The 16,648-nt window shown below is 42.5% G+C and overlaps 2 protein-coding genes across 3 annotated transcripts; both read left to right on the forward strand.

The window, feature by feature from the left end:
- Positions 1,029-7,221, forward strand: LOC8056445. Of its 2 annotated transcripts, none has more exons than XM_002452994.2 (6): positions 1,029-1,180; positions 2,165-2,411; positions 2,778-3,314; positions 4,486-4,547; positions 4,651-5,221; positions 5,496-7,221. In XM_002452994.2, the coding sequence occupies exons 2-6, from the start codon at positions 2,235-2,237 to the stop codon at positions 6,768-6,770; spliced, it is 2,622 nt and encodes an 873-aa protein (XP_002453039.2). In that variant the 5' UTR covers positions 1,029-1,180; positions 2,165-2,234; the 3' UTR covers positions 6,771-7,221. The 2 variants fall into 2 exon arrangements, with proteins under 2 accessions (XP_002453039.2, XP_021314983.1); XM_021459308.1 differs by having other exon boundaries at positions 1,060-1,177.
- LOC8056446 (putative wall-associated receptor kinase-like 16) lies at positions 7,250-11,060 on the forward strand. Its single transcript, XM_021459310.1, has 3 exons — positions 7,250-8,880; positions 8,972-9,139; positions 9,513-11,060. Exons 1-3 carry the CDS (start codon positions 7,986-7,988, stop codon positions 10,568-10,570), a joined length of 2,121 nt encoding a protein of 706 aa, XP_021314985.1. The 5' UTR covers positions 7,250-7,985; the 3' UTR covers positions 10,571-11,060.

A 16,648-nucleotide genomic window follows, 5' to 3' on the forward strand; every position in this document is an offset into this window, starting at 1 on the left:
CAAACAAAGCGTAAATCATTACTAAAACACGTTGAGACCTCTTAAACATGGAACACTACCACGTAAAATACAATGATTTTGTTAAATACATTTGGAGGTTTTTTTATTAAATATACTTTTATTTCTTAATTATTAACTATGAAAAGAAAACTAATAATATAAAAAAAAACTTGATCTGCGGGATGGGCAGTCTTTAGGCCTTTTTGCTTAAGAATATCTTTTTGTGCAGATCAAGAAAACTCATTAGATCCCTATCCCACCTATATACAATGGCACCATAACTCATGTGAGATTGAGCCAGACCTTAGACCTAAGCTTTAGCGTAGGACAAATAGAGGATCTTTTTTTTTTTTACAATGCGCAAAACTACGCATGCAAGGTTAAGAGTCCAACTCCCAACTTATAAAGATATAGGTTAATCATACAGTTATGTTCTCGGGTAAGATGCCTCCAACTAACAAATATTCTTCACACGTTGCACTTGCCAGGTCAAAAATCAACTATTGTTTAGGGCTAGAAGCTCCAATCAAATGGAAGAGGTCGCTATTCTTGCTCAAGCTGTCTTGTGATTCAATCTGATTTCATGAGAACCTGGATTGATTTCATCTGTACTTCTTTATGTAACGAGCATTTTTTTTTAAACGTTATGTAACGAGCTGTTGATTCAATGAAGCGCTATCCTATTACTCTTTTTTTTTTGAAAAAAAAAGAATAGTAGGAGGACTGTAGGAGTGCGTTGTCCGCCTGTTCCCTTGTTCATCCTCATCTGCCGGAAAAGGAAGAGGGAAAAAGAAGGGGAAAAAAAAACAAGGGGGCGGCGCGTGTTGTGTGTGCGGGGGGTCTGAACTGAACCCGCCATCGGATTTCGAAGGTTCGGGGCAACCCAAAACCAAAAACAAAGGAACATTCCCCGGGAAGCAGAAACGAACCACTCCAGGTCTCCGACCTTTTCACTTTCCAAATCTACCCCTTCCCATTCTGAGGATTTGAGAGGAGCAACGAGAGGCAATTCGGTCCGTTCACTCGCCCCGGAATAAACAAACGCAGGAGGAGCAGCAGCGGGTTCTTGACCCTTTCCATCCGTCCCACCACCACCACCACCACCGCATCCCTTCTCCCCAGTCCTCCGCCGCCGCGCCCGCGCGTCCGCGTCCGCGATCGACATGGTGAAGCTGAGGTGGTAAGCAAGGCTCCTCCGCTCATCGCTCTCGGCATCCATTCTTGGTTTGGGGCGGGATTGCTGCTTCGTCGTTTTTTCTCTTTTGGAATGGAAGACTGGTGGTTGGGTTTGGTTTGGTGGATTGTTTCGTTTCTTCCTGGAACTTTTTCTTTTCTGCTGTGGAAAAAAAAGGGCGCGGTCGCCTTCCTCCTCCTCCTCCTCCTCCTCCTATCCCCGTCCGAAAATTCCGTCCTCCTCCGGTTTCTCCCGGCACCTTCGCCGCGCTCCATCGCCGCCTGCGGTCCAGGTCTCTGTCCCCGGGACGGGCGAGGAGGCGCGTAATCATTTTGTTTTCTCCCCTCCACGCCATCCCCATTTCGTCATGCCGTGCATTAGGGGGATCCAGCCGGATGTGTTTGATTTCTTAAGTTTCTTTAGTTTCGTATATTACAAGGCCCACGGATTGTTCACGGACTTGGCTTTCTACTCTGCTTGGGGAGGTTCCGTTCCCTTTCTTTGCGTGACTCCATGCATTTAGTGCAGTATGTTCTTTTTCCTGCTACCTACTGGGTAGGGTAGACTAATCCGTCCGTCCATGACTCGTTAGGTTCTTATTCAGCGCACACACGGTTGCAGCTTGGTGCATCGCAGTCGTTTTCACCATATTGATTAACTCTTTGCACCCAATTCAATTAAACCGGCAGTGCATTTCTGTTTCTCTTTCATATTTTCTTTAAAAAAAATTTGGGGATTCAACTGAACCCCAATGCCCCAGTGAGCATGGTGTCTGACTGTCTGTGTATAGCAATGCTCATGTGCAGTTGTAATGGGCTAGCTAGCTAGCTAGCAGCCCCTCCGGGGGTGTGGGTGGGTGGGTGGGGAGGGGAATGCCAATCGCTCTTGCCTCACTTTTCTTTCTCCCCTTAACTTTTGCATTTTTTCCTCCGCAATTTTTCTATCACTGCTGGAACTTTACTCACACCTCATCACTTGTCTCTTTTGCAGTCAAAGCAGCTGAAAACATATCTGATACAGCTGGCAAGCTTTACTTCCTACATCATCTGTGCTTATCAGGATGAGCACCAAGGTCATGATAACATACAAGAGGAAGCGTGTTGCCTCACATGCCCATACAGAAGACGACACGGTTCTTGACTCATCTCCTGCTGCCTCCAGCAATGTAGCTGCCAGCAGTTTACAACTTAAGTCTGAGGGCCCTGCTGAGACCGCCATGATAAATGAAGATAATCATGTGAGGAATCTTGCCTGTTACCCCTGTTGATTTGTTATTATCTTATGTCATTTCTATCACTTGCTGTTGCGATTGTCCATGTTATGTTACTGCTGTTTGCAGCTTTCTTAAAAGTGCAAAAGACTGCATCTCATTTCTTGGCTATCAAACCTGTGGTGTCGTGTAGATCTTTGTCTAAAGTTGTCAATAGCTGCATGTTTTCATGAATCGTCCCTGTATGCCGAGAACATTATCCTCACAAAGATCCTTGGTATTAATGCGTTATGAAACAGATTAATTTTCATGTTTAATGCTGATCACTCTTCCGTTTCCTCTTCCATCAGTTTTATTGTCTGACACTCATTTCTCATCTGAAAAAATTGGCAGACTACTCCTAAAAAGCAGCAGCATTTCTCCATGTTGCAACAGAACATCAAAGAAGAATGTGAACCAGAGAAAGGACATGATCAGCTATATGAATCATCACCACAGAAAGAACAACCTGAGATTTGTTCTGCTACCATTGCATCAGCTGCAGAGGCACATAGCACTAAATCACAATGCATTGATGACACAAATAATCAAATTCCCATTGCAAGTTCTGTGTGTGATCTCATGCTTGCTGATGGGACAATTGATCAGACAAAAGATTCAAAAATCTCTGCTTCTGTGGAAATAAATTCTCCTACAGGGACAGAAGTTGTTCTCGTCCCTGGCCATTGTAAGAAAAGGTTTAGTCCTCTTCTCACCTTTCGCAGGCGAGTTAAGAAGAAAACTAATTTGGATGAACCAGCAGAGGAAACTTGTTCACCGGACAATGACAAACAGTGTTCAACACTGACATGCAGTCCACCACGATCATCACTGAATGCTATGCCATTGCTCAAGCATACTGCACCAAACCCTTTGGTGATTGAGGATAAGGTATGTTTTTACCCTCATTTCCCCTGTACTGCTGCATCTAAATGACATAATTCTTTTGAACTTTTCTTGATATCCCTGCTTTTGTTTGGGAGGCATTTGATATAGTAATGAAGTGAAGATTGTTTAGAAAGTTTTGTTGTCTTTGTTTAAAATAGCAGCTTGTTAGGCCTGTCTTTTTTTTCTTGCTGCTTTGAGTGGTATGTTGCTTGGGGCCATTTGATATAGTATTGACATGTGCTTCCAGCTCTGATGTACTGCTGTTAATTGTAAAGATTTTCTGTAGGAATGGGTGTTTATATAATTTAGTTAACTGGCAAAAAATAGAAGGTGCTCAAATATTTCATAATGTATGCACACCAACTTATCAATTTTCCTGTATCAGGTTTTGAATTTTGTAATCTAAGCTATGGCGTTAGCCAGATGAGTGATCTTATACACTTCTCTAAAACACATAATGGAATAAAACTGCAATGATACTCTGAAACAGCCTTATTGCTATGAATACGTGAAGTGCCAAAAACGTAAAGAAACCCACAATTGCGATGGTTAAAAGGTTTCCAAAATCAACCAGGTAGGATTGTGCCTTTTTAATTTATGTTTATTACCTCTCTCTTATGTGTTTAAAAGTTATAACCATTTCTAGATCCTATTTAGTGTAGGGAATGGGAAAAAGTGATGCTGTTAAAGGTTATTGATTTTATATGAGGGTATTAAAATATCAACAAAATAATGCACAGCCTTTTGGTAACATGTTAAATTTTGCTATTCAAGGTAACAAAGAGTAATGAAATTGGTGACACCATGTTTGTGGTGCTAAAGGCACTTACATTGTATGCTTCTATTATTTTTTACAACCATCTTGTAGTTTTTTTTTCAAATCGGGGCATTCCCATTTCCATTAGATGTCCAACGGAAATACAGAGAGTTTAGACTGTTTAAGAAGAAAAGGACATAACAACCATCTTGTAGTTGTAGAATTATATTAGTTTTTTCTGTAGCTTCTGTCTTCCACTGATTTTTTATGCACTATAGGTGCACTCACACTGCTTTTCATGTATTACTTTGGCAATAACTGAATAACCTATGTTGTAATTGACAATTTCCTTGCCTGTCTACATTATCTGACTAGGGCATTCAGAGTAATCAGAACTTGCATTTAATTCATTTACAGGTAGCTCCATTAAGAAATACTGGACCTTCTACAGAAGCTGAACAGTCACCTGAGCAAGAAAGGTATGATGATCACTTGTATTTGATAGCTCTGCGATTGTGATCTAGAACTAATATTAGTTGATTAATACATACATAAGGAATTGATACAAAGTCTCTTTTGTAGTTCGCACATCGTGAAATCCTCAGTTCAACATGTGGTTCCACAGATTGCTCAAGATGTAAACCAAAACATGATTCTGGAAGATGATGTAACACCAGTGTCGAACCAAAAGATGATCCTGGAAGATGATGTTACACCAATTTCGAAATTCACTGGTGTGCAAGAGATCAGTGGGCAAGATACACGAATGGAGGACTCAAACAGAACATCACCAAATACTATTGAAGTTCCAAAAGTTATTGATGTGCAGGGTGTACATTGTACTGGGGAAACTACTCCCCTGCAGTCTCCAACACTAAAACTAGATGCCAGTTGGTTGAAACCAACCAATAAATCTGTGGTAGAAGATATTCCAGAATCTCAAGGTTCAACAAAAAATGTTCCAATAATTGTCTTGGATGATGATAATGATGAGAGAGGCAAGGAGCTGGAAAATTTAGAGGCTCTTGATCAAGGGCTCCATAATCAGAATAAAAGAACTTCTTTTGGGAAGATCGACCTGAACTGTACTGAATTAAGACAACAGGAACTTCCCTGTTTGGATGACTCAACAATTCAAAGGCTGCCAGATCAGGTGAAGATAATGTCCAAATTCTCCATGCGCTAAATGAGATTGTTTTCTCAGTGGTGTAATTCTTTTTTATCTCAATAATTTGTAGACTAGCTTCATTCTAAATTCCTTTCCAGTCAGAGGGATGGTTTGTTTCACATACTTCATTTAATTTTGACATTACAAGCTTGTTTTCCTTTTCTTTTGTCATACAACATACTATACTGTATAAGAAATCTCAACAGTGCATATGTTTGTGCCTCCGATGATCCCTGAAACATTTTCTCTTTTGTTGCAGGATCTAATTGTTAATGCTCAAAAGCAAATGTCTCAACCAATTGAAAGGTTGTTTTTCACAAAGGAGAAAGATACTATCCGTGGCAAACAACAGCAGCATGAAGAAAGCTCAACCATGCATACCTCATACTCAAATTTCTTTGATCTGGGTCCACCATGGAACACAGGGAGTTTGAAGGGACCAAAAGGCTTGCCTTCAGAACTCAAGTTCAGAATAATGGATAGGGCTCCTCAATTCAGTTTAGACCTCAGCCTGGACAGTTTCACAGACAATAGTGTGGCTGCCCTGAGGAGCGATAAGTTGTTTCTTGGAGGCACCTCCAGCACATCTCATAAGTTAACTGAAAAGCTTGGCACATACTCCTACAAGAGGCAGTCGGCTCCATGGTCAGAAGAAGAGTTGGATTTTCTTTGGATCGGAGTCAGAAGGTATGGCATTAATAATTGGAATGCAATGTTGAGGGATACTCGACTACGGTTTTCAAACTCAAGAATGCCCGAGGATCTTGCTAAGCAATGGGACAAAGAGCAGAAGAAGCTTGTGGCATCTGCTCTGGGTCCTGTGCCACTTCTTCATATGGGCGAAGATTACCTTGGTAGAGCTTCATGCTCTGGATGCTCAAAGTCTGCATTTCTTGGGGCCCAAACAGACCTTTCTTTGGGCGACGTCTACTTTCACAATGCCCGTGCTTCAGAGAGAGGTCAACATCATTTATCAAGCCTGGGTGGGCTGCACTTTCATGGAATTGATGGTGGGCCTAGAAATATGTCCCTGGGAGGCTTCCCTGGGGCTTCGTCCTCATATGGAAGAAGTGGCAGCAGGCGCAGAAGGGCATCCAAGCTCCATAAGTCATACTACGAGAACAAGTCACCTTGGTTCCAAGAATCATCAGACAGGGTGCCCCAGCTCCTTCTCACCAACCAGCAACCGATCAACAGCCTTCCCCAGTGGCTTACAAAGGATGCTGAAACCGGCACCAGTCGAATCAACGCTGACATGTGGCCGAGCATGGTGCCAGCACCAGGTCGTTCAGCCGCAGATCCACCGAGGGGAGGTTCCTCTCTCTTTTGTGACGACGTGAAGCCCCATGTCCTCCCTGGAGCTTCCCTGAAGCGCGCGATGAGGAGGAATGCGGATTGGCGGTCGTTCAGCAAGAGGCTGTTCTTGTCTGGTGATGCATTGGATGTGAACCGTGGGGCTAAAGGCACAGCACCCAACGGTGCCATCCCGAGCGATGCCGGCGCATCATCTGAAGAGACAGTGTCTGATAGCTAAGTCCATGCTTAACATGGGCTCTTGTTATTCCTGTGTGCCGGGCTGCAATTACATGTAGCATTCCCAGTCCTATTTGATGTTGAAGCTGGTTGACAGTAAGCGACGAAAGGTGTGGTATATCTGATCAAGCTGGCATGCTCTGTAACATCATGTTAGTGAATAATCGGATTGCATCTTGTATAAAGTAGTAGCAGCAGTGTATACTTTATCACCAGCTCTCTATCCATAGTGAAGGAGAGGTTCTAACAACGGGAGTCCACTCACGCGTCCACATGTCCAAACACAGGGTGTGTATGTAGTGACGGATTGCCTAGTTGCTTGTAATTGTATTTGTGCTTGGGATGGCCTAATCTGCATATTGGGCTCATGCTGATTCAAATCCTGTTGGGTAATGTTATTTTCATGCTTAAGCATGGGTAGTTTCCAAGTATATATTTTTGGTGTTTCTTCAGTTGTAGCTAGCTGCAAGCTTGACATCTTTTATTGTTTTTTTGCCGCCGGGCTGGCCGGCCGGATGGTGTATTGGTGTTGCCTTCTAGATCGAACAAATACTACGTAACAGCATAGTATACCAGGACAAACCATGGAATGGAATGCATTGCTATCTCTTTTGGTGGTTCTAATATACCCAAATGGAACAGGCTAATGACAGTATGACATCATCTTGGTCTTGGAAAGGTAGGCAGCAAGGGCGCCAGGCTGCCACCTGGTGAACTAGCAAATGCATAATGGCACTTACAATGCAGACTCTATCATAGAGTCTAAAGTTATTTATTACCTCGAACAATGTGGACTTGGAGTCTTATTTTTTCTATCTCTTTCTTCAATAAATATGCTGCCACATCAGCAAAATATCATAAATAATATATAATTAATTGTTTTGGACTCTGTGATAGAGTCTTGTATTGGGAGTGCCCTAAGTCTACTACTTGATGACAGCACTAGTACATTTGTCCAAGATTCATAATTGAGAAACAACATAGCCGTCTTGCATCACAAGCCTAAACCAAGCATTATCAATGAAGGCCAACTCGAAGCCGACAGACAACAGGTCTTCTCCTTGCCGGGAAGCAAGACCTCTAGGTACCAATGCAGAATATGTAATGGCCTGCAGCAGCATATCATCTCTTCTCTTGCTCTCCACCCGTCTGCACCAATGTAATGGGCATTCCAGATGAAACCAAATGAGCTCAACAGATACATAGCAAGGGAGATATGAGACAGCCAGCCATGCCCTGGCGTTCACCACTATGGTTGCTCTTGCTCGCCACCATGCTGAGCACCACGCGCCTGCTGGCACTTGCCGGAGGGATGGCACGTCCCGGATGCCAAGAAAGATGTGGCAACCTGAGCATCCCCTACCCTTTCGGCATTGGTCCTGGCTGCTTTCGCAGCGGCTTTGAGGTCAGATGCGACAACGACGCTGGAGAAGCCTACCTGGGCGGCAAAGGCAGTAACCTCTGGGCCTTTGATATCTTTCTGCTGCAAGGGGAGGCTCGAGTACACAAGCATCTGACGTGGGACTGCTACAATGACACTGGCATCACTGACTTCGCTAGATCTCCCATGGATCTAGCGTCTTATTACCAGATATCACATACCAAGAATAAGTTCACGGCGATTGGATGTGACACCATCGCGTTCATCCAAGGTGAAAATGCAAACTCTTACACAAGCGGATGCATGTCGTTTTGCAGCAGCAATGCAAGCGTCGACACCAGCGGCCAGTGCACCGGCATGGGTTGTTGCCAGACATCAATCCCGGCAAACCTCACCTACTTCAACACCACCTTCTCAACAAGGCGGAGTACAAGCGTGCTGGAGTTCAACCCATGCAGTTACGCCTTCGTGATTGAGACCCAACAGTTCAGGTTTGATGTCTCTGACCTTGCAGACCACCATTTTGCTGACAAGTACAGTGATGGAGTGCCTCTTGTGCTTAACTGGGTTGTTGGGGAAGAATCATGTGATGAAGCAAAGAAAAATATGTCATCCTATGCATGTCTTAGCAAGAACAGTGAGTGCATCCCTTCAGTCAATAGCCCAGGGTATCTCTGCAACTGTTCCAGTGGCTATGGGGGGAATCCATATCTGGAAGAAGGCTGCCAAGGTAAGCAACAATCAGCCTTCAATTCTGTTGGTTCAAATAATATGCCAGGTTGATTTAATGAGCATCCTTGTTTCTCTGGTTACATTAACAGACATCGATGAATGTGCCTTTCCTGAGCAGTACCTCTGCTTTGGCCAATGCACTAACACAATAGGAAGCTACAGCTGCACATGTCCAAAGGGAACTCGGAGCACTGATGCGAGTATGATAAATTGTGTTCCTTATCAGGATCCTACACAGACTGTAAAGATGGTGTTAGGTAAATCCTTATCTAGCTGTCTGTATATATCATAAATAGCAACAATATGTCAATACTGATGCTCATGGAGACAAAAAACTGCAGTTACGTAGATAACTGAACCATAGTTCAACTAAGGTCGAATCAGAATTAGTTTACTTAAATACAATCAATGGTCCAATTCACTATTACTAATTATTTAAATGTTCTGTACAGTTATGCTTATTTATTCATGCACAATACTAAGAGGTACTGTTCATGTGGTTTTCCCCCTTCAACCAATGCAAAATAACAGGAGCCAGTGCTGTATTACAACCTGTAATGTCAAATAGATCAATATTTTCTCCTTTCTTTGGTTATTGATCTTTCATAGAAAAATACTTGGTGACTGTAGGTATCTCTATCAGCACAGTTTTTCTCCTTCTTTGCATTTTCACTGTGGTCATTCAATATCAAAAGAGAAAGCTCATCAAAGAAAAGGATGGTTTCTTCAAGCAAAATGGCGGATTTATTTTACTTGAAAAAATGCGATCAAGACGAGTAGATACAGTAAGAGTATTCTCAAAAGAAGAATTAGAGAATGCAACCAACAATTTTGATAAGAGAAGAGAACTGGGAAGAGGGGGACATGGCACGGTCTACAAAGGGATTATGAAGGATAACAGAGTTGTAGCCATAAAGCGCTCCAAAGTTTGCAACACAAACCAGAAAGATGAATTTGTGCAGGAAATCATCATACTTTCTCAAATAAACCACAGAAATGTGGTCAGGCTTCTAGGCTGTTGTTTAGAAGTGGAAGTTCCCATGTTGGTCTATGAATTCATCCCAAATAGCACTCTCTTCCAGTTGGTCCACAGTGAAGGGTCATTCATCTCATTGGATGACAGACTAAGAATAGCCCTAGAATCTGCAGAAGCGCTGGCATATCTCCATTCATCTGCATTCCCACCCATAATACATGGAGATGTAAAATCTTCAAACATTCTCCTAGATGACAACTACACAGCAAAAGTGACTGATTTTGGTGGATCACACATGCTTGCGAAGAATGAGACCCAATTTATGACAATGGTCCAAGGAACTCTTGGCTATCTAGATCCTGAATATCTACAGGAACGGCAGCTAACAGAAAAGAGTGATGTTTACAGTTTCGGGGTTGTCATATTGGAGCTAATCACAAGGAAGACTGCAATATATTCTGAGGATTCCAGTGAACGGAAGGGGCTTGCATCATCTTTTATGATGGCAATGAAGGAGAACAAGCTTCAAGATATGCTGGACAAGAGCATAATAGGGGTAGGGATGGAACCGCTTCGAGTGATTTCTGAACTCGCGAAGAAGTGCCTCAGCATGAAGGGGGATGAGCGTCCACAGATGACCGAAGTTGTTGAACAGCTTAAAGTAATAAGAAGAACCTGGCAAGAAAATCTGACAAAGCACCATGCTGTGTAAACAGAAAGTCTATATGCAAAACCTTCCTCTAATTACCCTTGCAGCATTGCACAATACAGAAGCATCGGCATAGAGTTGGAGCATGGCAGATGAATGGAAAGCAGCAACTGAGTTTCAGTTCTATACTCTGATGTTTCGTAATGGCGAATTGCGCCCACTAATTGTAAGAATGCTAGATAATCATATCATAAATAGCAGTGTATGAGTTTCAGTTCTATACTCCAATGTTTCATAATGGAGAATTACGCCCACTACTTGTAAGAATGTTAGATAACCACATGATTGAATAGCAGCGTGTATCTGCCATGTTAGCTGGACCTGTCGGTAAGAACCTAACTGATTCAAGCTTCCAAGGTCCTGTCACTAACTGATGCAGACGTGATATTGTCAGATGAAAGTCGTTTCAGGGGAAATTGCCCGTCATTTCCAGATTATTAGCCTATGCTGCATTGTTTACTCTAGGGGAAATGCCTTGAGTACAACCATGCATTTAAACCGTCCATTGTATTTATAAGCAAGACGGAAGCATACGTCTTTTATACATTTGCTTATTGTTGCATTGGGCTTATCTTGAGAAATCAAGGAGTAGCATGACATCCAAAATGGGAGCCGTTTCAATGAATAAGCGAAGCAAGAGACCACACCTCCACAAGTAGTTACTTCTGATTCAAATCCACTACAGCGGTGGTGACATATCTCCTCCAATATAATGTACTTCATCCATTCCAAATTGTAAGTCGTTTTAGCTTTTTCTTCTATGTACCTAGGCTAGGGAGTGGCCAACTAAAAACAAGAACGGCGCCTATAGACAAAGCCATGAGCCATCATAGCCTAGGTCGTATGGTTATAGTAGCATAATAGCATTATAATTTCTACTCATGAAGATGAAGGGCACAACCGTATAGATCCCTGAATCTGTACGCGAAGCAATCGAATCCAAAGTTTAGAACTAAACGATCGAACCAGACTGAAATCTGGAGCCCCTGTCCAGGACGGAAGCACAGACATGAAGCTCTGAAGGCGCCCGCCGGTACAGGGAGAGACGCTGCGTCCCTATGACCGGGGCAATGCAAGCGGGCAAGCATACCTCGGACGCGTCGCGGGTGGGGTGGGGGCTCGAATCGCACCTCCTCGTCGCCGACGGTTTCAACGCGCCACCGCCGCCGCGCGTAGAAGCCTTCACCATTTCGCGTGGCCCAATCACAACCATGGAGGAGAAGGCAAGAGGTAGAGATGGCCTTGGCCCAAATTTGCGTGTGGGCCAAATAGAGGAAATGGACCGGTTACCCATCTAAGACATGCCTTGGGCTGGACATTCACTTTTTTTTTTTTTTGAAAAGGGAGAAAAGGTCATTTTGACCGCCCAAATGTTATCGAAGCTCTATTTACCTTCTTATTAAATTGATTTTTTTTTTGAAAAAACGGGTTTTTAAGCCCTCTAACTTTAAACCGATTGAAATTGTCTCCTGTGCAGTTTTGACAGGTAGTTTAGTAAGATCAAATAGACTTTAACATAAATTGTATAGGAATATTTTATTTTCAAAAAAATAAAAAATAAAATTTATAGAAAATTTATGCAAAGAAAACCTAAAATTATTGAAAATACATAAAAAATGTTTTAGCTTGAGAAAAATGTGACACCAATTTTCTATGTTTTGAGGATTAAATTAGATTTTGGCCTTTTTATTACAATTTTTTTTCTAGAAATATTTGGATAATTTTTGTGCAGTTTTATTTTCATATTTTTACAAAGTCTATTTGACCTCTAACTATCGAAGCAGTTTGGTTTACCTTTCTCACATCTGGCACGGTGCCACTTACTAGGACAACCAACATGGCACTATGTCGAATAAATTAAACCGGAGTCGACCAGGGAGCAATGACGATTGGCTTAAAAGTTGGGGGAAGTAAATCAAACTTTGATGGAAGTTAAGTGAGGTCAAAAGGATTTTCCTTCTTTAAAAAATCTTTGCTCCCAAAAAGATCCTTTACTCCTCGCCACCTTATACATCTCTAAAAAGGATAAATTTAAGTCATCTTGTAACCATGGCAAATATAAGAATGATTCATGTAGCCCCCACATTATTTTTTCTAGATTTTGTATAGAATCATGTGATTTTCCTAAAGGGAGAAGTCTACTTTTGGCCATTCAACTATCGTCTGAGTTTGGTTTTGGCCATTAAACTCGAAAGCAAGACATCTTTGATGCTCCAACATTTGATATTGTTTATATTTGGCCATTTTGTTATTTTGATTGGTAGCTTTGGTGATGTGGACGACAAGTGGCAATAAGGCCCACATGCCATCATTATTTTCTTCCCTCCCTCCTCTATCTGTTCACATGGCCAAACCTTAGTGGCCTCCTCGCCTTCTTCTTCGTCATGTCCATCCCTCTACCCCATGTATTTTTAGAGGTTGCCCACCACCGCCTACTCTGACTTGGTCGCTATGATCCTCACCAACCCCTAAGGTGGGTTCGACCTCCTCTTGTCTCGTGCATGGCACCCGCGGCCGTGAGTGTGTTAGTGAGGGACATGCATACCTTGGGCATAGAAGATGCACTACGAGGCATGGAACCCTGTTGGCCACCTCTTGTATGATATGGAGGCCCACCCAACCATTACGGCCACCAAGCACCTTGGTGGTGCAGCCTGTGCACCTGCGTCAGGTAGGACCGTAATAGCATGATGCCACATGCGACACCATGCTTGAGGGAACATCTTCGGAGCCCCCATAGCGTGCCCAAAAAACATGTTCATGATTGACCATTGCCTCTTATCCCCTTCGCTGTTAACTGACAAAGACCATGCATTTGGAGGATGCAAGTGATGGCCAACACGACATTGGTGGAATTCAATCTCCCTACCAGAGCATGCACGAGTGCCTCTGTGAAGGTGATGGTCATGTGTTGCATCGCATCATCATCGAGAGACTCTAGGAACACGGTGTGCTCGAGCGAGGCATTGGCTAAATCTAGCCACCCTATGGTCACCACCACAATGTAGTTGGGGAGGAGGTGGATGAGGTAGAGCCAATGCTCATTAGAGAAGGAGTGGTGCGATGGTAGAGTTTGTTGTGTGAGGAGAGAGATACCGGATGAAGAGGGAAGAAGATAATGATGACTTGTGGCCTTGATTACCACTTGTTGTCCATGTCAAAAAAAAACCTCCTATCAAAACAGCTAAATGACCAAATATGGATGATATCCATAGTCCAATGGTCAAAGTCATGGTTTTCAAGTTTAATGGCCAAAATCAAACTAGCATAATAGTTGAATCACCAAAAATAGGCTTCTCCAGGAGCATCCCAACCAAGTCTGAAGAGAACTAGAACTATCCTTATTACCAAGGGGTTTTGTGATTCATAGCTAGAACCAGAAACATCTTAGATTCTCCTAAATACCTTAAAAAACTTGTTTTAGTTCCCACGATAATTAGAACCAATTTCTCTGTAGAAAAAAATTATTTGAGAAACAAATCCCTACCAAAATAAATTGTAGATGCCTAGAAATTCAACATATTTAGCCACAATTTGGTGTGATGCTCAACTTCTTCACCATCTCCATGTGGAGGAGCCACAACAAATGGAGGCTTGTTTAGGAGAGCTCCAACAACTCTAGATATGCAAAAAAATAGCTATACTCCACGAATTTCTACCTAAATGATACAACTCCACAAAATAACTTCCTCAAGGGGTGGTCTGAAAATAGAAGTGTTATATCTTCTCGTGGAGCTCGGGGTAAACTGGTAATTACTCATAAATGCTACTAACTACTACACACCTCCCACTCTATACCAGTCCGCCACCCTCTCCTCCCTTCTCTCTCACAAGACATAAGCCTGCACCGCCCATGTCCTCCATTCGGTCACCTTCTCGAGTGAGCTCGTGATGGTTGGACCAGGATTTTGTACACCTTCTTCGAGCCTTTCAATCCAAACGATCATCGGCACACTAGTAATCTTCCTCCTCTAGCACCTCCCTTTCTGTTCGAGAATCTGCCTAATGTGACATATAAGAGTGCAAACCTCGTCCTTGGCTGACAGTTGAGGTTTCATACTGTATCAATATCACTGCCGAGTCAAGCAAAAGTCTAATAGTTATGATCCAACTCACAATGGTTCAATACACCAACTAACAGTGATGATCCAAAATAAACTGTTCATTATTTCAACCGATAGTGATAGAGCCTTCGTGCCACGTGTACAAAATACAAATCATTGTTCAGATGGTCCATACATCACTATCAGTTGAACATGCATGATCGAGGGGTCCACGTTGGATAATACGACTACCTGTGCTAGGAGATAATTTGTTTTTGTCCTTGATTCTCATAAAAAATAACGTAAAGGTCTCTAGAAAATATTCAGAAAATACAGACTGGTAAAGACCGTAACAATGACCTTAAAGTTTTTAGAAAGATTTAAGGTACATATATAAAACATATGAACCTTAGAATATGTAATTAAAATTACATATACGATAACAAAGCCCTTAGAATAAAATTACATATACAATAATAAAAACATTTTTCCGAGTAGGTCAATATCAAAATTTACAAATACATTATAGCATAACCACCTCGTATACATTTTTCTAGCACCAAAGTGGGGTCTCAAAGACGCAAAAGGGTACAGGAGGGGATGGATGAGCCATGATTGGTGCGAGACATGGTTAATCTATGCCTCTGGCACCAGGCCAAGGAGCAACCTGACGACCACGTCAACTTCTCAGGAGCAGTCTGACAACCAACTAGGCAGCCCAGGCAACAATGAGGGTGCTCGGGCATTGCTCCTATTGTCCCCAAGTTTTCAGCGTGGTTTCATATTACAAAGATTCTTCTAGTACTTCTTATGTACCATCTTAATTATGCATAATGAAATGTGTACGTGGAAAGCTTCCTCTCACAGAGAGTCCATACCTCATCTTTGGCCATGGAGGCGTCCCAACGCTGCTCTTATAACCTGAAGCAATGGTGGAGAATCAATGGTGTGATAGTTCTGCGGATCCAACGTCCTGAAAGAATACCGGGTAGTGGCTTTTTTCGGTTCTTGAAAATATTGGTTTTCCAGAAAACAACAGTCAACTGGTTTATTTCATAAACCAAAACTTACATGATCGGTTTTGATTCTTTTTACATTGATTTTTTTGTTTAAACCGAGAAAATTGAGCTTGCTGTCTCCATCATCTTTTTTTTCTCAAATACACAAAAGATTTGCATATTATTATATTAAGAAGAATGGTTTTTGAGCTAAAACAGTGGACCATCCTAGCAAAAGACCTGTAGTTTGATATTAAATGAAAAATAACTAAAACTGACGCAACGGTGCGACCTAGGAGGTGATTTTGCATCTTTGTGATTGCTTGGATAAGCTCTTTCCACCGTCTGGGAAAAGTCGTCAAAGATCTTGTCAGAGGCCTCCAACTCTAACGTGGATATATGGATAACGTTAATGGACCCTTAGTGCAACCTATATACTGCATTGATTGGCTAAAGCGCCCTGGTCCCTGGATCGGCTGCTTGGTCTGAACACCGTACCGTACCATCAGTTTAATTAACTAATAATTACCCGTTGGCCGTTGTTTAACAAGTCATTACACGCTTAATGCATGCATGCATTGGGATAATCTCCCTGCAGGGGGCAGGGGCCTCTTCCAGGTATGCAATCACGCCGACGATCTCTGCTGTCTTCCTGTGTACGTTTTCCGATCTCTATTTCTTCCATTCCGGCGACAACTCGTATATCCACGGATCGCCTACCGCAAACTATACTTGCATCAATGTATCCACGTCACGGATGATCGCACGCGCAGCGCCGCCGGTACGGTGCCCCATCCGGCGACAATTCCCAGATAGAGACGCGCGTGATTATTCACTTATTAGAGGAGATGGCCGGAGCTAAAGCCTCTGTTGATCAAGGTAAGTTATTGTACTAATTAAGCGGATCATGCATGTACGTCGTATCACTAGTTGTTTCCATTTGAGTTGATCTATCTATTACTTTATAGGTTTGCGCGCTACTTTTCCATTTGAGTATATATTGCTAATCTTGCACCTCTCCCTAGTCGTTTTAGGTTATT

Source organism: Sorghum bicolor, chromosome 4 (genome assembly GCF_000003195.3).
Source record: "Sorghum bicolor cultivar BTx623 chromosome 4, Sorghum_bicolor_NCBIv3, whole genome shotgun sequence".
Taxonomy (NCBI): domain Eukaryota; kingdom Viridiplantae; phylum Streptophyta; class Magnoliopsida; order Poales; family Poaceae; genus Sorghum; species Sorghum bicolor.

What these genes read in the sequence shown, in the direction of transcription:
- LOC8056445 (XM_002452994.2), top strand. Translation starts at nt 2,235, where the DNA reads ATGAGCACCAAGGTCATGATAACATACAAGAGGAAGCGTGTTGCCTCA. An exon ending in TGATAAATGAAGATAATCAT is followed by an intron (nt 2,412 to 2,777) that starts GTGAGGAATCTT and finishes AAAAATTGGCAG; the next exon opens with ACTACTCCTAAAAAGCAGCA. An exon ending in CAGTCACCTGAGCAAGAAAG is followed by an intron (nt 4,548 to 4,650) that starts GTATGATGATCA and finishes TCTCTTTTGTAG; the next exon opens with TTCGCACATCGTGAAATCCT.
- LOC8056446 (XM_021459310.1), top strand. Translation starts at nt 7,986, where the DNA reads ATGAGACAGCCAGCCATGCCCTGGCGTTCACCACTATGGTTGCTCTTG. An exon ending in TCTGGAAGAAGGCTGCCAAG is followed by an intron (nt 8,881 to 8,971) that starts GTAAGCAACAAT and finishes TTACATTAACAG; the next exon opens with ACATCGATGAATGTGCCTTT. An exon ending in GACTGTAAAGATGGTGTTAG is followed by an intron (nt 9,140 to 9,512) that starts GTAAATCCTTAT and finishes TGGTGACTGTAG; the next exon opens with GTATCTCTATCAGCACAGTT.